General features: G+C 55.9%; 2 protein-coding genes across 10 annotated transcripts in view; one reads left to right on the top strand and one right to left on the bottom strand.

Annotated features, from left to right (window-relative positions):
- Positions 1-11,303, top strand: part of ZBTB46 (zinc finger and BTB domain containing 46) — a 48,396-nt gene extending 37,093 nt beyond the window's left edge. For all 9 annotated transcript variants that reach the window (XM_030503041.1, XM_030503049.1, XM_030503044.1 and 6 more), the window contains 2 exons: positions 2,357-2,532; positions 6,130-11,303. In XM_030503041.1, the coding sequence (XP_030358901.1) occupies positions 2,357-2,532; positions 6,130-6,516 (563 nt within the window). In that variant the 3' untranslated portion in view covers positions 6,517-11,303. The remainder of the gene's footprint in view (positions 1-2,356; positions 2,533-6,129) is intronic.
- Positions 11,304-12,051: 748 nt separating this feature from the next.
- Positions 12,052-20,181, bottom strand: SLC2A4RG (SLC2A4 regulator). The gene is made up of 12 exons (XM_030503476.1): positions 20,104-20,181; positions 19,477-19,589; positions 18,967-19,084; positions 17,395-17,492; positions 16,997-17,093; positions 16,194-16,447; positions 14,776-14,885; positions 14,446-14,690; positions 13,967-14,067; positions 13,599-13,866; positions 13,421-13,500; positions 12,052-13,332 (listed from the first exon to the last, which is right to left on the bottom strand). Exons 1-12 carry the CDS (start codon positions 20,179-20,181, stop codon positions 13,221-13,223), a joined length of 1,674 nt encoding a protein of 557 aa, XP_030359336.1. The 3' UTR covers positions 12,052-13,220.
- Between the last annotated feature and the right edge of the window lie 1,720 nt (positions 20,182-21,901).

The raw sequence follows: 21,901 nt of genomic DNA on the forward strand, positions 1-21,901 counted from the left end.
TCTGCTGAGTTCTGGCCTAGTGCTCTGCCCATTAGACAAGTCAGACATTTCATCTTGAGACAAGGAGCTGTGGCAGTGCTGGGGTGCTCAGCCCTGTAAGCTTGATGTAAAGTCTGGGTTTCTATGCATTGAAGAGAGAAAACCACGCTGCCTGTTCATGTGTGCAACAAGGGACATGATTTGGGCTTGAATGTTGGCTGAAGGCTTGTGTATTTATTGACATTATGTCTGAGTACTTTTAGGACCTTTTCTAAAAGATACACTGGAGCGTGGCTGTGGTTTTCAGGAATTCTGTAGGATTTTCTGACTTATTTTATACCACGTAAGTTAGCCAGAGTGTGCCATTGTTGAAACTGAGGAGAGGAGGCTTTACCCAGCAGATCTAATGTAACTTAGGGTGTGCATACAAAAGCAGTAATGGTTGTCACTGCAGGGTACTCTTACTGTAATGCCTTTTTTATTATATGAAAATCTGATATTTTTTAAAAAGATTAAATGTTTCTGTATCTCTTGCTATTATATTTACATGCAAAACAGGATTATAGGAACTGTGAAAGTAGCGTAATGAAGTGTGGTGCTTCCCAGCTGCTCCGGGTACAGCACTGCCTATCAGCAGCTTGAGCTGCAGCATTGTAGGCTTGATTTCCTTAACGTGAGAGAGAGATGCCTGAGAGGATGAAAGCAGCTTCTCCACATGATCTTTGGAGGTGTTCGGGGAAGTTCTTCCTCGTAATATTGTTGCATCTCAGGGAGACCAAAATGAGCAACACTTGGTTGTGCACAAGGTGGATTCGGAGAGTTTCTTGCCCATGGAGAGCGGGATGAGAGAGATTGTCTGGATCCTGCTGCCCTTGTGCTCGTAGAGAAGGAACAGGTCTGGTGTGGCTCTGCCCTGCCCATTCCTGCTGGGAGCCAGAGCTTTGTGTCTGTGCCACATCAGGGCTGGTGCCTGCAGGTTGGGAAGCCAGAGTTTCCCCACTTGCCTTAGTTCTTATTCCCTTCTCTAAAGCACTTTTCCTTCATAATCTCAGGATCTGGCTGCTGTTGAGATCTCCATGTCAGTATTTTCCAGCACGAGGTGGTTAAACCTGACGTGTGGAGCCACTTGTGCCACTCGCTGTGGTCCACGCTGTGTTTGTGGTGTTGAGTAGCACCAGGCATGGCCTGGGGCTGGAGGAGGGAGGTTACACGTCCCCTCGTGGCTCCCCTCGATCAGCTTACAGCTTCCTTGCCTTGTCTAGACTCTGTAGTAAGAGGTTTAGAGTGATCCTGGGGACTACAAGTGTTTGTGTGGCGTGTCACTAATAACCAAGCTGTGACAAGAGCAGGCTGGAAACGTGTTTCTCATAAATAGCTTTGTATTGTAGAACTGAAGAAAGTGGGCTCCTTGCCTCTGGTTGTATAGACAAGGGGGTGTCAAACCCAGAGGAGAAGATAAAGCAACAGATTCTTTTCCTATACTAGAAAAGAGGAGGAGAAACCTCCTCTGGAAGGTTCTTAAAGCAGTGCAAGTGCAGAGCCACTTGAAACCAGCCCTTCAAGAGTCAGCCTGATCACAGTGAGTGATCTTTACTGACAGGGGAATGGGATATTGCTTAGTGATTTCCCTGGTGTCAGTATTGCAGCCATGGCCCAGGTGAGTAGGTGCTTGTATTGATTTTTGGTAGTGGTATTGTTATTTTCCCTGGCAAATGAGACCCTTGGGCTGTCTGTACCATCCGCATCCCCTGGGGCCACTTTCAGCAGCTCCTATGGAGATGGCAAGAAGAAAAGACTCAACCATGTCAGAAAGGCTTCAAGGAATCCATCCCTTTTCTAGCTCAGCAAAGTACAGCTGAAGGGGGCAGGACAAAGTCCATCAAGCACGATGGAAGTGCTCAAGGGCAGGTTGGACACAGGGGCTTGGAGCAACCTGCTCTGGTGGAAGGTGTCCCTGCCCGTGGCAGGGGGTTGGAGCTGGAGGAGCTTTAAGGGGTGTTAGGTTTGTGGTCTGCTGCTCACAGCTAGCTGCTGCCTCCACAAATAACAGTGTTAGAGTTTGAGATCTTAACACTTAAGATAATTCATGATAATAAGAATCACAGAGTTATTTGCCATCGTTACCATTTAGCAAGCGCTGGGCAATGTGCGTTACAGGCTGCGGCTGAATGTTTGGGTGTTGACTTGTTCAAAAGCTTCTCTGTTGAAGGTACTTGAAGTTCTTTAATAATATAAGTGCAATAACATAAGGATTAAAAACATTGTAGATAGTCGAGGGGTGAGACTGTGATTTCACAGTGAACCAATTCAATAGTGAAGTAGTAAACAAGAAGCCCGACCACTTTTAATCAGCATCTTTTGCTTTGCTCTCTTCCAGTCAACGAGTTCACGGTCATCAGGAAGAAGTTCAAGTGCCCCTACTGCAGTTTCTCAGCCATGCACCAGTGCATCCTGAAGAGACACATGCGATCCCACACGGGAGAGAGGCCCTATCCCTGCGAGATCTGCGGGAAGAAGTTCACGCGCCGGGAGCACATGAAGCGGCACACGTTGGTAAGAGAGCCCAGCACGGCCTCGGCTGGCAGCGCCAGTTGTCACTTAGAGACAAGATAAAGATAAAAGAGGAGATAAAGGAGCTTCATGTGAGTGAGGTCTGTGTTTTGTTTTCTAAAGACTTCTCCAGCATCTTTTTTCCCCACCATTCAAAGGCTCGGTGTTTCGCTGCCGGTTCATCCAGAGGGACCCTCCACCTCCTCTCCTAGCACAGTCTAGGAAGCTTTAAAGCACTCAGCAAGAAGAATTCCAGGCAAAGCTGCTCTGGTCCAGCAATGCTTAATTATCAAAAATCACATTATTCCTTATTAAAGACAGCTACTCAAAGCCAGATAGGCTTGTGCCCCTGGCTGCTTGTCACAACTCCTTCAGGAACAACTTTTTAAGCCAAACTTTAATTAGTTTTAGGTAAGAATTAAGTTGCCATCCTAAAGTGCTTTCTCAGAGCTTGCTATAGAGGTGATAGCGTGGAAGAGCAAATAGTTTCTGTGTAGTTATGTCAGTAATGCACCCCAGCAAGCTCTGTTGCCCCTCTAAGCTTGTAGAGAAAATTTGGGCTATTTTAAATGCTGAGGATGGCAGCAGTAAGGTTCTGATGCAGTGAGGTGTTAAAAAAAATCAAGGAGTGTTGACAGATAGTGACTAAGAATTGATTTGTTGAGGTCATTTAACTAAGTTTTTCCATATTAATATTATATATATATAATATTTATAGTATCTGTTAGATTTTGAGTGTAAAGAATAACGCACCGGAGGAGGTGCCTGGAGTAAGTACTGTTTTCCTGACTGTAATTCTCAAGAAGCCACAAAGAACTTTCAATTTCCTCATCCCATTCCTGCAGGCGTGTGCGTCCCCTTGTGTGCCTTCCTGCAAAGGCAGTCTAACAGCAGTAACACAGAGTCACAGAGTGGTTTGGGTTGAAGGGACCTTAAAGCTCCTCCAGCTCCAACCCCTGCCACGGGCAGGGACACCTTCCACTAGAGCAGGTTGCTCCAAGCCCCTGTGACCAACCTGGCCGTGAACACTGCCAGGGATGGGGCAGCCACAGCTTCTCTGGGCACCCTGTGCCAGCGCCTCAGCACCCTCACAGGGAAGAGCTTCTGCCTCAGAGCTCATCTCAATCTCCCCTCTGGCAGGTTAAAGCCATTCCCCTTGGCCTGTCCCTACAGGCCCTTGCCCAAAGCCCCTCTCCAGGCAGAGCTTGCCAAGCAGCGGCGCTGCCTGCTGTGGTCAGCCCCAGCCCCTCACACAGGGGTGGACAAGGGACTCACGTGTTGAGTTGCTGTCGTGTTATTTAGGAGGACTTTCCGTCTTTATTCTTTTTCAGACCTTTAGCATACTGTCAGCACAGTGTTTTCCCCTCTTTCCTGTGGAATGTCAGTATTTAGCCAGTCAGAATATGGTCTTCCCCATGGCTTTGTTAGACATTGAGGGACAAACACCATTCCTGTGTTTAATACGAATTTGGTGCTAAGGGAAATAAGATTAATCTCTGCTCAGCAGCATCCAGCAATATGTTCACTTTGAGTATGCCAACTAAACTGTCAGGGTTGGAAGAGAGGGAGAGAGGTGATCAGGTTTTTAACAGGTATTTCAATTATGTGTCCTTTCAGTACCTGTTTCATCATTTCTTTTTTGTACCCGTGCTCACCTTCTGTAACCCTGTTCAGCGTTTGATGCCTGAAAGTCATTCTTCTGGCAGTTAAAACGAGCGATTCCTATAGATCCTGTTGGATGCCTCAGACCAGCCCTGTCCAACTGCCTTTACAAAACCTTACACATAGTTCTTGAAAAAGAAATGAAACACAGTGACTGTGCTTGATGCAGTTGAAGAATACATCGTGGGGACTAGCTCAGGGCACGCAGAGCCTGAGGCCAGAGCACATCACAAGAGCTTCCAGGCTTTGAACGTGGTTGGGACCAGTGTTATGCAAAGCCTGAGCGAGTGGCCTGCGGTTATGAGGGCTGAGGGGACAAGATGGGTCAATTTGTCCTCTCCTAAATAGCTTTAGCTCAGCTGGGTGCTGCGGATGAGCAGAGGGTTCTGGAGAATCCAGATGTGAGAGCAGGCGATCCCATGCGGAGGCAGGAGCAGGGAACTGGCCTCACTGGGCAGCTGGCTTAGAATAAAAGGAAGGACTTTTCCACACAGGGTGTGTAGAACCAGGAAAACCTTTCCTACGGGCTGTTGTGAGCAGGAAAAGAGTAAATGAGTCAAAGAAAGGGTTAGGTGCTGGTGATATATGCCCAGAGGCACTGGGAGCTGGTGGTGATGCTCAGGACAAACCCAAATCACTGGCACTGAACAGTTGAAGTACAAGGTGGATCCCTCTCTGTTTCTACCCCACTTCCCAAAGTGTCTCCTGTGGATCAGGGAGAGGGCAGTGGCCGAGGCAAGCTCCTGGGCTGTCCCACTGTGGTGTTAATGTGTTAAAAATATAAAGAATGTATATGTAAAAAAGAAAATATATAAGTCTATAATATAAGATATATTGGCCAGCCCTGAAGTACTCAGGCAGTTGGATTAAGTGATAGTTGTAGGTCCCTTCCAACTGAACTATTCTATACATAAGTAAAATGAATATTTATATGTATTTTATCTGTGGTTTATTATATAGATATAAAATAGGGGTATGAAAGTACCCGAGGAGGCTGCTTGTGGTGGAATTGAGGCATTCTCACTGCGCTGGTTCACTGTTTCTTTAGGGAAAGAGCAGGTGAACATTTTAAGCAAGCTCCTGGCCTTCCCCAAAAGGAAGGCAGCAGCAGATTCCACCTTTGATGAGGTGGTTTTGTGCTCTCAAAGGATGCAATTTTGCTCCTTGCGTAGTGGAGTTTGAATCTTGAAGGGATATCTGGTATCCTGCAGAGATTTCCCCGCTTAACGCTGACTCCCTGTGGTAGCTCTGTGTGCCTGTTGTTCTTGGACATAGAATGCAGCGTGTTTATGAAACGGCAGCATGACAAACCACTTTTCAGCCACCAAAGTAGTCAGATATGAGGATAGAAGTACCTCTAGCTGCATTTTTGGAGAGATGCAGGGTGCATTCCCAGTGCTCCTGCTCTTTGGTTCTTGGCAGCAGTGGGATCAGGAGGGAGATCATGGAGTTAATGTGGTACTGACACGTTTGATTAAGGGTTGTTCTGTTCTGATCTGCAGAGAACTGGTGCTTAAGGTGGGTTTTTTGGGGGGCTGAGGGAACTGCAGGAGTTTAGTCTGGAGAAGAGAAGGCTCAGGGGGGACCTTCTCGCTCTCTACAACTGCCTGACAGGAGGATGGAGCCAGGAGGGGCTGGTCCCTGCTCCCAAGGAACAAGCAGTAGGACAAGAAGAAATGTGCCAGGGGAGGTTTGGGCTGGATATTAGGAGCAATTCCTTCCCCAGAGGGTGCTCAGGCATTGGAACAGGCTGCCCAGGGCAGCGCTGGAGTCACCATCCCTGGAGGTGTTCGCACATGGTGTAGATGAGGCCCTCAGTGCCATGGGTTAGTGGTGGCCTTGGCAGTGCTGGGGTAAAGGTTGAACTTGATGATCTTGAAGGTGTTTTCCAACCTGGTTGGTTTGATGCTAACTCTCCTGGTGATTCTCCTTCCCCAGGTCCACAGCAAAGACAAAAAGTACGTGTGTAAAGTGTGCAACCGAGTGTTCATGTCCGCGGCCAGCGTGGGGATAAAGCACGGCTCCCGCCGCCACGGCGTCTGTGCCGACTGCTCTGGCCGAGGCATGGCCGGTCACCTGGACCACAACGGGGGAGAGGGCTCTCCAGACGAGTGCTACCCCGGGGAAGGCCAGTACATGGAAGACCCAGATGACATCAAAGTGGAAGGAGACGAGGAGATGGGAGACGACGACGACATCAAGTGGAAGGACGACGTGGGAATGTCACAGGATGACGTGATTTTAGATGACGACAAAGACGTCGACTCTCCGCAGGAGCAGGACAACTCTGGGGAGAACGACAAGGATTTTACCTGGATTTCTTAGGGATTCCTTTGTTTGTTTGGGTTTTTTTGCTCCGCTCTGTTGTTTGTAGGGGGAGGGAGGGTGGGAAGGAAGGAGTGTGTCGGAAGAAAAACTTAAGTAGCCTTGTTGTCGTCCATGTGTGCAAAATAACTCTTGTGTTTTCTAAACAAGTCCTTCTCTGTCCCACTCAGATACTGTCTTAGCAGTGTCGCTCCCAGCGGCACCACTGACTTCGCCTTCCTCCTTCTCCCTCCACCAGCAGCCCCGGCCGCAGGCGCCGGGTCGACGAGGTGAGGGTGCGAGCACTGCGTGATGGGAGCCTGGGTGAAGCACGAGCCCTCCCTCCCTCCCTTCCCACCCTGCAGCCAGCGTGGGGAGAGCTCTGTGTCCAAAGCAGGTTGTTTTCGTGGTGGCTGGGTTTTTGTTTCTTTCCTTTTTGCTGTTTAACACCTTGTCCGTGTGCTGAAATCCCGGCAGCAGCGGGATTACAAGCTGGTGGTGTGAAAGCGGATTGATGGATGTGTTGGAGGGCTTCCCTTGATGATACAGGCCTTTTTGCAAAGCTATTGAAAGAGAGTTTTTATTGTTTTTTATGGAGCCAAATAGATCAAAAGGCAAGTCAGATTACAGCCTTATGGATTCTTCTTGTAGACTCTTAGCTTCCAAAAGAGTCACCATCAAAGAAAGATGATGCCATTTCTTGGACCTACTGGCGTCTTACCCACGTCCTGTCTTCCAGCCTTGGTTATCCGCGGGCACTGCAATGCACGTTGGTGCTTCCAGAAGCACCTTTTGCTGTAAAGGACACAGGTAATTCTCTACCTGTCGTTCTTCTCTGCAGATATCTTCACTTTTCTCCCTTTGCTCAGCTGCCTTTTCGTAAATATATGCAAACCGTAGCAAAAACCGAGACATTTGGCAAAGTGCAGGATGAGCTGGGAGAGGCCGAGGTGAGGAGATCCCAGCTGGCTGGAAATCTTGCTGCTCCCATCCCATAGATGTTGGTGGGGCAGGATTTCACCTGGGTACGTTGGTCTTCCTCCCGAAGTTCACGTTCACCATGGGTAGGCAGAACACCTACTGAAGCCATGCCAAACCCTTCAGCTTTAGCTGCCCTGGTTCTGTGTAAATTCTCAATGAAACCTTATTTATTTTAACCAAGAACCAGGTTTCTCTCCCAACGTCTCCAAAGAGACTCTGGGGCTGCTCCAGGTGGTTGGATTCTCCTTGTTCATACCGGCCGCTGTTGCCTTCTTCCAGCTACACCTAAACGACAGCAGCAAAAGTGCGTTGGAAGTGTCTCGTTCCTGAGAAGAAGCTGGTTTTTACCCTTCACCTCTTTGCTTCTGGTGCTTTTTGACACGACAGAGCTGACGACCTCACTCTTTCCTTGCCACGGAGCAGTTTTATACCCTGTCTGTGACGATGGTTATCTTGAAACCTGCCACAGAAGACAACCCGTTACCAGAAAGCCAAATGACTAACGGTGCTATTTCCCTCCCCGTGGTGGGACAGGCGATCCCGGTGGGATGGAGAATGTTCTTGCAGGTCTGGTGGTCCTTAGTGAAAAGCCTGGTTCCACCCAGTGTGTTGTACAATAAACCCCAGTAAAGCAGATAATCCAGAAGGACCGAAGCCACTTGGTGCCAGGATTTGATGGAGGGTGGTGGGAGCCTCGGTCCTGGCACCTGCAGTAGCCGGTTCTTTATTCACTCCCTGATTTCAGTCACATCCTGGGTTTATGGCATTCGATTCCCCTCTCTGCTCCGCAGCTCCTTGCAGAATTCCCTGCACTGGGAGCATCCAGCAGCTCCTGGTCCTTCGCTTCGGGTGCACACCGGGGATTTGGGAACATGGATCTTCCCTGAAATCCTCTGTTGGGCTCCATGAGGCCACGCGAGCGCTGTGTGCTGCTGCTGCTCCTTACGATTGAAGGGCTTAAGTGGGACTTGTTGCTTTTGGGCAGGGAGAACGGATAACCCTCCTCTTGAAGTACTTACAGAGCAGAAGGGTCACGCTGAAACATTTTTATTAAGGGGTTAAGCCCCTCATTTTACATTTTAGCTTCTTGTAAATCCCTCCTCCCGTAGCTAAAGAGACATGAACACCCCAGAACGTGACGACTGGACCCCTGGATGCTGCTTTTCCAGCAGCTGAGGGGTCCCAGAGCGAGGTTGCTGGTTCCTTACCTTGACTTTGGCCTCTCGGCGTGTGGGCTCTGTATTTATTGTCATTTAGCCTGTAAATATGGGGGGGTCTCTGAGGTCCTGAACTTGCAGCCTCACCTGTAACGTGTAGACAAATACATACAGCGCTTCACAGATAGCTGTAGCTTCGCTCTTCCTGTGTACAAATCTATTTAAACATCTATTTTAACCCCAAAACCGTTCAGATTCCCTTTGGTTTCTGTGACATTCCATCTCGGCCATCTCCTCCCATGCTGGTGTGTGGATCTGCTGTCATACCTTCCGAGGAGGAGCAGGGGATGTTGGTCTTCCTCTTCCTCACCCTTGGGTTTTGTAATCAGAGTTCTGGGGCTCTTCGCTTCACTTTGGAATTCCTTTGGAATTCCTTTGGAAAGATACTTTAATTCTCTTTTCTTTCCTTTTTATTAGTTAAAGGGTGGGCAGTAAACCAAGGGGCTTGGGAAGTGTTTCCTAATGGTGCCACTTGGGAGCTCTTGGGGCTGAGGATGCAAAAAATATAGCAAAAAGGAGAGAAAACCAGAAAATGCACCTACAAGCTGACTTTGACCATGTTACCACGAGGATCTCTCTGACTATCCTACACCTTATACACCAGTTAAACCCATCCGACACCCACTGTCTATCCTAAGTGCTGTGATGATGGAGGTGGCTGCTATGGAAGTGCAGGAACTGAACCTGCCGCGCTCCGGTTGCGCCGCACGAGGCTGCAGCTCCAAACCAGGGAATTTGGGCTTTTTTCCTCCCTTTTTTAATGCTGAAACTTTCTAAAACTTCACCACTTGCTCCGCGTGGCCACATCCCTCGGGATCTACTGCCTATGCAAACGTCTTCTGCTCTTGGAGAAAAGCAACTCTGCCTGTTGTAGCCAACACTAGCTCGAGTGACCTCCGGCATCTCGTCTTTGTATTTCCCTTCAGGGCTTTGTATACTTCACTGAGGTTCCCCTTTTTTTAAGTTTTTCTAAATATATATATGTGTGTGTATATAAATATACAGAGTTAGTTTCAAAAAGGAGAATTCCCTTCTGGGTAAAACAGTTGAAACACTTGGTCTCGATCGCTTGCAACTGAGTTTTTTGAAGTATTTGTACATAGTTTTCAATGTTCCTCCCTGGATTTCGTCCACGATCCTCATTTGGTTTCTAATCTGAGAGTGCAAGGAGCGTTCCAGCCTCACACCCCTCCAACACAGAACAGGGTGTGAACGGCACCGTCCTGCCCGAGCCCCACCACAACCCCATGAGGAACGTGCTTGACTATCATGGAATGGGTTGGGTTGAAGGGACCTTAAAGCTCATCCAGTTCCAACCCCCTGCCACGGGCAGGGACACCTTCCACTAGAGCAGGTTGCTCCAAGCCCCTGTGTCCAACCTGGCCTTGAACACTGCCAGGGATGGGGCAGCCACAGCTTCTCTGGGCACCCTGTGCCAGCGCCTCAGCACCCTCACAGGGAAGAGCTTCTGCCTCAGAGCTCATCTCCATCTCTCCTTTGTCAGGTTAAAGCCATCCCCTTGTCCTGTCCCTACAGGCCCTTGTAAAGCTTTGTAAATTTTCTTTTTATTTAAAAGTCATAAATGACCCATTTTTTATGTATTTTAAGGTCACCCTAAAGCCTCGCAGCTGTGGTGGGATGTGCCAGTGAAGGTTTGCAAAGTGCCCGTCCTCCTCCCTTGTGTTGTCCTTCTCCCTTTACGTGTAACCAAAAATCTCTGGTTTGGCCTACAAAAAGGAATCCTTTCCATGCACGAGGAAACCCTCTCTGGCATCGGGTCCTGCTTTATTTCTCCTCCCACCCCACACCTTTAAACACTCCCCTTTCCCCCTGCTAAAGCCACGTCCTGGTGGGGTTTTGGGGACGGATGACTTGGACGGAGGCTCCGTTCATACCCCCTGCACCTCACCCCTTTGCACGTCGCCCTTTAACAAAGAAACTCCTTGAAACTACAGGCAAAAACTGGAATTCTTTGCAATATGCTGAAAGAGAATCTTCATTCGAGCTCCTCCTCAACACATCAGCTCCTGCGGAAGCCATACGTGAGATGGGTCTTTCTGTTCCCTGCGTTCTCTCTTGTGTTTGGGATCTCTGCCTTGGATTTTCACTGTAGTCCCGCGTAGTCCGAGTGCTGTGTGTATGCTCTCACATAGAGATATTTATTTTTCAACGTGCTTTAAACCTGTCTACAAAAATAAAGCTAAAGAAATGAGAGAAAAAAGACAAACCCGGGACAGAGTTTGAAGATTGTTGATGACGATTATTATTATTATTATTATTTTTTGCTGGGAATATTCTATATTATACTGACTTTATATTAATTATTATCAACCTGTGTTTGTATTGAAGATGTGTTTAATATTCTGGGGAGGTGGTGGAGGAGGTTTTGGGTATCCAGGAGGCAGCGGGAGGCTGTGGCTGTGGTGTTCTGATGCTCTGTAAATGTAGTTCAGGTAATTCCGACCTTCTTTTCTAGTTGCTCTCCGGGTTTCCGGCCGCCTGGGCATGCCGGAGCGTTCCTCTCGGCAGGAATTCCTTTGTGATGGGGTTTAGCTTAGACATCCTTGCAGAAATCAATCCGTTTCAATAAATTGGGATATTGCTGCTATACTTCTGGCTTGGGTTTGGCTTTTATTGTTGAATACGGTGTTACTTTTCCTCCTTGTTCTGGGGGTGTGGTTGGGGGTGATGCTGCTGCATCCAGGGGCAGCACCCACATGGAGGGCTGAGCACCCCGGGGCTGGTTGGGGTCTCACCCCAGGCTGGGGGTGATGTTCCTCGGCCTGTCCCTTTCCCGTGCCCAGAGCTGTTGGAGTGAGGCCAGAGGAGGCCCTGGAGCTGCTGCGAGGGCTGGAGCAGCTCTGCTCTGGAGCCAGGCTGAGAGAGCTGGGCTGGGGCAGCCTGGAGAAGAGAAGGCTCCTGAAGGGGAGACCTTAGAGCAGCTCCAGTGCCTAAAGGGGCTCCAGGAAACCTGGAGAGGGGCTTTGGACAAGGGCCTGTAGGGACAGGCCAAGGGGAATGGCTTTAACCTGCCAGAGGGGAGATTGAGATGAGCTCTGAGGCAGAAGCTCTTCCCTGTGAGGGTGCTGAGGCGCTGGCACAGGGTGCCCAGAGAAGCTGTGGCTGCCCCATCCCTGGCAGTGTTCAAGGCCAGGTTGGACACAGGGGCTTGGAGCAACCTGCTCTAGTGGAAGGTGTCCCTGCCCGTGGCAGGGGCTGGAGCTGGAGGAGCTTTAAGGTCCCTTCAACCCAAACTATTCTGTGGTTCTATGATCTCCCCTCCCGAGGGGCCTGGGGCTGCCCCCCCATGCAGAGCCCCTCTCAGGAGTAAGTAAAACACACTAATAATGAATAATAATAATTAAAAAAGAATCCAAATATTTATTTTGTTATTTTTTTCTTCCGGATCTGACACATCCCATCCCTGTGGGGACAACGGGGCGGGGGGGGGGCCCAGCCTGGCACAGCACCAGCCCATGGGGCTGATGTGGTCTGACCCCCCCTGCAAGGGGGAGACCCTTCAATAGGGGGGTCCCCAATGCAAAGGGAACCCCGCTGCAAGGTGGGGGCCTGCCCTGGGCCGGCCACGCACCCATCCCCATCCCCATCCCCATCCCACCCGTCCTTGCACAGGGAAGGGGCTCGGCCAAACCCAGCCCTGAGCCGCTGCCTGTGGAAGCGATGGGATGAGAGGGGAGAAAGGGGGTTTGGGGGGATAAAAAGGGGTTTGGGAAGGGGGGGGGGAAATGGGGTTTGAAGGGAATAAAGCCCCTTAAAACCTGCCCAGGTTTGGAGGCAGCTGCAGCCGCTGCCCTGGGAGGGAGTTCTTTAAAAATACGAATTTTCATATATTTTATTTAAAAAATAAAAACACACGGGGGGGGGGGGGGGAAGAAAAAAAAAATAAAAAGGGGGAAAAAATAAAAAGGCGGGGGGGGGGAAACCCGATAAAAAGCCACCTCTTTGTGCAGTTTGGCTTAGTGCAAATGGGCGCGTTCCTGCAGGCACTTCCCGGAGCATCGCCCCGGCGGGAGCCGCGGCTCCCCCATACGAAAGAAGAGAGAAACAACGATACAAAGAGTAAAAACCCCTTTGGGGAGGGGGTAAGGGGAGGGGGGGGCAGGAGCCCACCTCTGCCCCGGGCACTGGGGGTGCCCCCCGGGAGCGGGCGGGGGGCAGGAACAGGCACCCCCGCCCCTTTGCTGAGCCCCCGGCGGGTGCAGGCACAGCTTATCCGAGCCATGGGCAGCCCCCGGGGTGGGGGGGGTGTCCCCAGGAGCAGCCGGCAGCCCCCCCCCCGCGGTGCCGGCATAGGGGAGTGGGGGGGGGCACATTTAGCTTATCTTCCAAAGGAATAAAGGGGGGGACAAGCTCCGTGTGCATAAAGCTTTGGGGGGGGCCGTTCCCTGAGTCCGGGGGGACCCCGGGGTGGCGTTGGAGGTGGAAGGGGTGGGGGGGGGGCGCGAAGGCACCTCGAGTGCAAAATGTGCAAGAAGGAGGGGACGCCGCGGCCCCGGGGGCTCCGGTTCAGTCGAGGAAGCGCTGACAAGCCTTCTTCCAGCGGCACGCCGTGCACCACAGCTCCCGGTTCTCCATGCCGTACACCTTGCGGCACTTCTTGGCCTCCCCCCGCGGCCTCCTGCGGGCACAGGGGACGTGTTACGGGGCTGGGGGGGGGGCACACACGTATGGATGTGAAGGGATGGGGAGGCGGTGACGGCGCTCACCTGGGGACAGCGGGCGGCTTGGGCGGCGGCGGGGCGGGCGCTGCGGGGGGCACCGGTGGCCGCGGGGGGACGGGGCAGCCCTGCGGGGAGAGGACACGGCGCCGCATCAGAGCGGAGCACAGGGTGACGGTGATGGGGTCACAGCAGCCCCCCCAGCGCCGTGCCCCCCTCGTCTCACCTGGTACGCGTGGTCCGTGTGGACGTGGCACAGGCCAGGGGGCTGCGGGGGGCTGCGGGGGGAGCCCAGCGCCACGTCGGGGCTCGGCAGCGGCACCGGCGGCACCGGACCCTGCGCCTCGGGGCCGGGGAAGGCGGGTGGCACCGAGGAGGTGGGTGAGACCGGCGTGAGGCTGGAGAGCCCGTCCGTCAGCGACTCCACGTCCACGTCCAGCTCCGTGTAGTAGAAGTCCTCCTCGCCGTCGCTTTGCTCGAGGTCGGCTTTACGGCTGCGGGGAGAGCGGGGTCTGGTTGGGGTGGGTCTCTCTCCCCCCACAGGGGGTACCAGGGAGGGGTTTGGGGTGTCCGGGCGGGACCCCGGATGCTTACCCAAGGTGCGCAGTTCGGATGTGCTTCTGCATCCCTGAGGAGCTGCTGAGGACTTTGCCACAGCTCTTCCACAAGCACTTGAACATCACCTTGGTGGAGTTCTGCAGGAGAGGGGTGTCAGGCTGGCAGCCCCCTCCCCAGCATCATCCCCAGCTTCATTCTCATTGATATCCCCAGTCCCAACCTCACCCCAAACCCCACTGTCATCCCCAACGTTGTCCCCACCCCCAACATCATCCTCTCATCCCCAGCCTCATCCCCACCATCATCCCCATCCCCAACCGCATCCTCTCCTTCATCCCCATCCTCATAATCCCCAAACTCATCCCCATCGTTATCCCCACCTCCAGCGTCATCCTCACTGTCATCCCAACCTCATCCCCACCATCATTCCCATCTCCAAGGGCATCCTCCTCTTCCTCCCCACCACCCTCATAATCCCCAAACTCTTCTCTCCATCATTCCCTCCATCATCCCACCTTCCTCTTCCGCGGGACGGGCTCTCCGAAGACAAAGTGGGTGCCGTCGGGCTCGTCGGGGCCCTCGTCGGGCAGCGGGGCAGGCAGGAAGGTGCTGGGGACGTGGCTGGAGAGTGGGGGGGACGGGGTGGACGGGGTGGAGCGGTCGCTGGCCGGGTCCCAGCTCCAGTCCCCGCTGGTGTTGCTGCTGCTGCTGCAGCTGGAGGACATGGTGGGCGCCTCCTTCCAGACCTCACCGCCGGGCTCTGGCGAGGACGAGGAGGAGGAGGAAGGTCAGGAGCTGCCATGGGACACGTGTCCAGGGATGGTGGCACAGGGGAAGGCTCTTACCCGGCGCAGGGGCGGCCGGTGGGTGACCGAGCACCAGCGGGCTGGTGGAGAGGCTGGTGAGCACCGCGGCTGCCATCACCTCGTCGATGCCGGCCTTGCCCGAGAGCTTCCTGCCAACGAGAGCAAAGAGGGGCTGAGGTGGGGATGGACGAGGCCCCTGGGAGCCTTCATCCCTCCCCACCACCCATCGAGGTACCAGGACCCCCTACCCAGGGTCTGCACCCAGCCCAGGGGTGGCTTGTGGCTGGGTCATAGAATCAACCAGGCTGGAAAAGACCTTTAAGATCATCAAGCCCAACCGCTCCCCAGCACTGCCAAGGCCACCACTAACCCGTGGCACTGAGGCCTCGGCTACACGGGGTGTGAACATCCCCAGGGTTGGTGACTCCAGCCCTGCCCTGGGCAGCCTGTTCCAATGCCTGAGCACCCTTTGGGGAAGGAATTGTTCCTCATCTCCATCTAAACCTGCCCTGGTGCAGCTTGAGGCCGTTTCCTCTTGTCCCATCCCTTGTTCCTTGGGAGCAGAGACCAGCCCCCTCCTGGCTCCATCCTCCTGTCAGGCAGTTGCAGAGAGCAATAAGGTCCCTCCTGAGCCTTCTCTTCTCCAGACTAAACCCCCCCAGGTCCCTCAGCCGTTCCCCATCACGCTTGTGCTCCAGGCCCTGCACCAGCTCCAGTGCCCTTCTCTGGCCCCGCTCCAGCACCTCAATGTCTCTCTTGTAGTGAGGGGCCCAGAACTGACACAGGATTCGAGGTGCAGGGGAACATGGGTGGCATCATGTCACACTGTGCCAGGGGCATGACCATGGGCAAAAGCACCCATGGGTGCCGTGCAGCACCCTGAGATGCTGGGGCTGATGATGCCGGGCATCATCCCAGTAGCCAGACTGGGAATCCCAATGGGCAGTGGTACAGGCAGTCAAAACACTGCTGTTCACCATGGCAGGGGGGGAACCCTCTACATCCATGGGCAGCACAGCACGAAAGGGCACCGGCACCTGCATCCTGCTGCTGAGCCGGGGCCAAACAACTTCCTGAGGTGGAAAATAACTACGAAAAAATGGAATTAAACTGTAAAAGCGAGAAGTGGGGAGCTCCGGGGCCATTTTGCAACCCCTGGTGCCATGGCGATGGGTAAATACAGCGCTGGAGGGTGGCAATGCCCATCAAGCCCCAAGCCGGGGTGGTGCCAGAGCCAGAACCGCTCCAGGGCTCATATATGGCACCGGCTCCATCTCCCGCCTTGTGCTGCTGTACCGGGACAGCCGGTCACAACCAGAGCCCCGGCGCTGCAACCAGCGGCCAAAGTCCTCCTGCAGCCGATGGAAACCCTCCCGGCTTCCGCGGTGCAGCAGCAGGCTCTGGCAGGGTGGTCGCTGTCACCGTTGCCCGTCCCAGCGCCGCTGTCACGGTTCTACCTGTGCCGGGGCACCGGGATGTAGGCGGAATGCAGCGCCAGGCATCGCTCCAGCCCCGCGTCCAGCACCCGCAGCATCGCCTCCTGGCTGCCGGGCTCCAGGCGCGGCAGCCACCCCCCGGGCCCCGCTGGCAGCCCCCGAACGCCGCAGGGGTGAGCAGCCTGCGGGAGAGACAGTGGAGTCAGTGTGGGATCCCTCGGGATCCATCCCGTGGGAATCCTGACAACCTGATGGGGAGGGAGCCAGGTCAGCGCCTACCGTGGCAGGACCCTGCTTGGCCACTCGGTGGGTAGATCCCAAGTGGATCCCACCACAGAGGTGAGAGCAGGGAAAGATCCTCCCAGTGGATCCCTCCATAGGGAGATCCCTATGGACATAGCAGGGATCCAGCAGAATCTCCACGGAGCCAGAAGACCTGACACCCTCCAGCATCCACTTTCAAGGTGGCAGCATCCATATGCCCAGTGACAGCACCAAGTGGATCCCTCTCTGAGCAGATCCAGTGGTGGATCCAATGAGGGATCCAATGGAGATCCCCATAGAGCAAGGAGCTGACTTGTCCCTGCCACACTAAGCCCAGACATCAGCACCCATTCCCTGACCACCAAGCGGATCCCACTCCAAGCAGATCCCAAACAATCTCCCTGTACCCGCATCCCACAGCAACAGCAGCACCCAACCACCAAGCGGATCCCACTCCAAGTGGGATCCCAACCGATCCCCCTGTACCCGCATCCCTTGGGAAGCAAGCAGCGGGGCTGAACCCTGCGGTGATCCCTCGGGAAGCAGGCAGCGGGGCTGACCCAGGGATCCATTGCATCCCTCTTATAACCCATGCCCGGGCAGATCCCTCCAGGGCTGATCCCAAAGGATTCTCCCAAAGGAAGGAGCTCCAGGACACTGTCAGCACCAAGTGGATCCCTCCGGGGTAGATCCAGGAGGGATTTACCGGGATCAAATCCCATCATAAACGGGGGGGGGGGGGGAGCGGGGGGCGACGGGGCGCGGGGGGGGGTACCCCCCCCGCGCCCCGTCGCCCCCCGCTCCCCCCCCCCCCGTTTATCCCCTTACGGCGCCATTTTAACGGAGGGAAAGTTTCGGGCGGGCCGCTGTCAGCTGTCACCGCCCCCCCTCCGCCTTCCTCCCCGCTTCCCACCCCGGTCTCCGCCGCCGCCGTCGCCGCCGCCTCTTCCCCCGGTACCTTCGGGGCGGCGCCTCCTCCTCCTCCTCCTCCTCCTCCTCCTCCTCCTCCGGGTTCGGGTAGAGGCAGAGGCGGAGGATCGCGGCGGCGGCGCCGGGCTGCGGGCAATAGGACCGGGCGAGGGGGCTCCATGTGCTGAAGCGGCGGCAGCGGCGGCACCGGCGGCGGCCCGCGGCCCGGCCCCGGGGAGCGCGGCCCCGGGTGTCGGCGCCGGCAAAGGCCACGCCCACTAAGCTCATGGCTATTGGTTAGCTCGACCCCGCGGCAGCCCTTTAAGAGCTTCTGATTGGATATTTCCAGATGTCAATTGACCCGCCGGGACACGCCCCCTCGTCCCCGCCCAGGGCACGCCCCCCGCCGCAGCGGCCATTTTCGCGCGCCCCGCCCTCCCGCCGCCGCGCGCGCTCAACGGGGGGGGGGGGAACCCCAAAACCCGACCCCCCCCCTCAGACCCCTCCATCAACTCCCCCCAAACCCCTCCTTTCACCCCCCCATTAGTGCTTGAACTGGACTCCATACCTCCCCCCCCGCCAAAGTCCCCAAAAGTTGCAGGATGACCCCCAAAAGTCCTGATTTTAACCCAATTAAGCCCCCCCCGCCCCCCAAAATCTCGGGGCTTCCGGCAGCCTGGGGGACCCCCTTAAACTCCTGCGGCTCTGTCAAAGTTATGGGTTGAAACTTACTTATAACTTGGGGGGGGTGACACCCCCCCCAAAGTTATGCCACACCCCCCCAAATTAGAGGGTTTCTGATAAGTTATAGGGGTTCTCCAAAGGTTGCGGGGCTCCCTACAAAGTTGTACACCCCAAAAGTTTTAGGGGTCTCCCTCTAAAGATCCCCCCTAAACTTTTATACCCACTGGAATTAGCTGTAGGGCTCCCCATCAGCTGTAGGCTCCCCCCAAAGTCATGGTGTCTGCTGGGGGGGGGAATTGTCTGGATTTTGGGGTGCAAGAGCGGTTCCCAGCGGGAAAGGGATCCCCAGCCCTGCAGGGTTGGGTCAGTTCCGCCTGCCATGAGGGAATGCTGCCAAAACCCACCCAGAATGGCAGGGCTGGGTTTGGGGTGCCGTGGGCGGGGGATGGGGTGCATGGGGTACGGGGGTGCATGGAGCTCTTGGGGTGCTTAGGGCGCCCTGGGTACATGGGGAATATGGGGTGCATGGAGTACCTGCTGTGCATGGGAAGCCTGGGGTACATAGGGGTGCATGGGGTGGATGGGTGCAGGGGGTGCAGGGGGTGCAGGGGGAGCCGGGGCCGGCACCCACCCGTGCTCGGGTCCCCGCCTGTGGCCCCGCGGCTGTTTGACTGCCCCCCCCCGCAGCCTGAAGGCCAGGACAGAGTCCGTGCGGCTGCCCCGGCCGGGGGCCCCCGCCTGTCCGTCCCCCCCCCCGTCCCCCCGCAGCCCGGGGCCGGTGACACGGGGGGTTCCCGGGCCATGGGGGGCCTGGGATCCCCGGTGTGGCAGAGGGGCAGGAGTCCCGTGGTTCTTGCCCGTGCCCTGGGGGTGGCTGGAGGTGTCCCCCCCGCCCTGCTCCGTGGTGCTTTCGTAAGCAGGAAAAAGAGCCACAAACAGGGAAAACCCCGAAGTTCCTGGCCGAGGGAGCGGGAGCCACCGGCACGGCCACCCGTGGGGTGTCCGCGTGAGGGGCAGCATCCCGCAGGGACCGGGGCACCCATGGGGGCCCAGACCTGCCCCGGGAGCACAGAGGAGCAGCACAGCCAGAGCAGCCTGCATCCCCATCCCGGTGGGCTCTAGCCCCATGGCGCTCATTAGCGGGACCCCAATGGAGGTACCGAGGGAGCCCCGGGGCAGGCACAAGCCTCTGGTCGCCCCAGGTTGTGACAACCAGCCATGGTGGGACGCGGCGGTGGCTCCTCGGCTCTGGTGCCCCCCGCTCTGGTTTAATCGTTAACGCCGCTGAAGCGCTGAGCTGGCTCCGGTCTTGTGCAACTCCTGCGAGCGTCGAGCATCACCCATTGCACAAGGGCTCCGGTGCCACCAGCCAGACCCCATCCCTGAGCAGGGTGGCTCTGTGGGGTGGCATCCCGGCCTGGCATCCCTGGGGATGCCCCTGTGGTACCCGCATGCCCTGGCTGGGTGTGCATCCTGAGGGGTGCTGCCGATGAAGCCAGGGCCTTGGCGGTGCTGCCGGTCTCTCCTGAGCTGCTGCCTGCCTGATAGAGGGGTACGGGGCTGGAGGGGGGACAGGGGTATGTGGGGGGTGAAGACACATGGGGTAGGGGACTGTGGGGTCTGGAGCCATTTGTGTGTGGAGCTGTATGGATGTGGACCTGGTTTGGGTGCACAGCCATGTGCTGGGTGCTGCCATGTACAGTGTGCAGAGCCATATGGGGTCTGGAGCCATATGGGGTCCAGATCCTTATAGCACACAGCACCATGCAGCGCAGCGTACAGCACCATGCAGCACCATGCACCACCCTGCAGAGTGCAGCAGTGTCCGGCGTGTGGCACCGTGCAGTGTGTGCAGCACCGTGCAGTGTGTGCAGCACCGTGCAGTGTGTGCTGCGCTCCTGCTCACTCCCCCTTGCGGGAATGGCACCGTGCAGCGCTGTCCCCTCGTAGCACTGTCCCCTTGAACAATGACAGGGACCCTGCAGCCCACAGGGCCCCGCACCCAGCTATCCCCTGGGATACAGAGGGATGCTCCCAGCACAACCCACTCCCCTCACTCTGGCCCAAGCCCGACCTTCCCGGCCAGACCACAAGACTCGAAGTGACATTTCGGGATGGATCCTTCATTCACCACCCAGTTCTGAGCCTTCATCCAGGGCTCTGGGCACATTTTCCATCACCCCAAAATGGTTGGGCAGCTGGTCTCTCCCAAATCCTGTGGGAATTATGGACAAGCAGGCAGCCCTGCATGTGGGGCTTTTCCTCCTGTGTTGGGGCAGGTTTGGGAGATGCTTTGGCCACCCCCAGCTCAACATGAGCAGCAGCTTTCCCTGGCCTGGATACAGCCTGATGCTGTGCGGAGCCTGCCTTACCCTGGCGAAGCAGCACAGGGGTACCCACATCCAACCCCACCAGCACCACAGGGCCCATCCTGCCCTGGAATGCTCCCGCTCAGGGCTGGCGCAACCCAAACACAGCTCCCATGGGATTTGGGTGCTGCGGGAGCCCTTGGGAGCTGCGGGATGTGATGATGGAGACGGATGCGGCCGGGGGGAGCCCACGCAGCGGCGCAGCGCGGCTGCCGGCAGGAAGAACGTGGCAGCATCTCACCAGGCGCCGCACGTGGGTTCTATCAGTGCCCTGATCTGGCAGCGGGTGCGAGCAGCGCCTGTGGTTTGGCACCGTGCTGGCGCCGGCTCCAACGTCTGCAGCGGGGGCTGCCGAGCGCCTCGTGCTGCTTCTTAATCTCTGTGATGTGAGGGCAAAGCGGCTTCCTGCCTGCTGCAGGGCACGGCACAGCATGGCACAGCATGGCACAGCATGGCATGGGGGCTCTGCTGCCACAGGTCCCTGCCACCTCCAGCAAGTACCAGTGCGATGAGGTCAGATGGTTGTAAAGCGGTTGGGCTACAGCACCATGGGATCACCGTCAGAGCATCACCTCAGGGATACAGGGCATCCCTTGGGGGAAGGGATGCCAAACTTGCCGTGGGGAGGAGGAAAGGTTGAACACTGTGGGGGTCAAAGAGCTCTGGGTGCATGTGCAGCTCTGCAGGGCACGTCTGGCATGGGTTGAGGCTGCAGCACCCATGGGAGGTGAGCAGCAGCAAGCGCTGTGTTAATGGTCCCCAGCTCCAACCCTGAGCAGAGCCCCAGGGCCCATTTTGGCAGCTCTTGGTGCTGCACATCCCCATCTGGGAGGTGGCAGAACCATCAGGGCGGGGGTGCACCCGCTCACAGTCTCACTGCGCCCAAAGCTGCTCTCCCAGCACCAGCACCCACCACAACAGGGGTTTAGATCCAGTCTAAGTGTTTCCTCCTGACACGGATAACCCCATCTCAGCCTTTTAATGGTGTGTGGGAGAGGGCAGCTCACGGAGGGACCTCACTCTTGTACAGACCCGAAAGGTGGGAATGGGAGATGGGAACAAAGCAGAGCCCACAGCCTGCACTGCCCCAAGGCAGGGGCTGGCCCCAGTCCCCATAACCGGGGATGTTCAGTGATGGGAGTGAGCTGCTCGGGGCTTCCTGGGGGGTTGGATGGGGCCCTGCTCCCCCCAGGGCAGAGGGAGGAGAATGGAGACCCTCACTCATGGCATAACCCCGGTGATGAAGGGCCTGATCCTGCAGCCCAGAGCCACGGGGCTGACCCACAACCCTGCCACCACCACCACGGCTTGTCCCAACCCCATTCCCATTGTGGTGGCAGCACCAACCCACCAGGCTCCCACGTGGCACCCCCAAGCCACCCATCCCAGGGCATCCCAGCAGCGGCCTGGGTTGGGATGGGACAAGGATGCTTAAAGTAATATAAAATATATACAGAAAGGCAGTGCAGGGATGCAGCCACCTCCCAGGCACCGGCCTCGTGT

Source organism: Strigops habroptila, chromosome 13 (assembly GCF_004027225.2).
Source record: "Strigops habroptila isolate Jane chromosome 13, bStrHab1.2.pri, whole genome shotgun sequence".
Classification (NCBI taxonomy): Eukaryota; Metazoa; Chordata; class Aves; order Psittaciformes; family Psittacidae; genus Strigops; species Strigops habroptila.

Coding starts and splice junctions, on each gene's coding strand:
- SLC2A4RG (XM_030503476.1), bottom strand. CDS start 20,181: ATGAAGGCTCAGAACTGGGTGGTGAATGAAGGATCCATCCCGAAATGT. Junction 16,448..16,996: donor GGGATGCAATGGATCCCTGG/GTCAGCCCCGCT, acceptor CTGCCACGGTAG/GCGCTGACCTGGCTCCCTCC. Junction 14,886..16,193: donor ATCCCGGTGCCCCGGCACAG/GTAGAACCGTGA, acceptor TCTCGTTGGCAG/GAAGCTCTCGGGCAAGGCCG.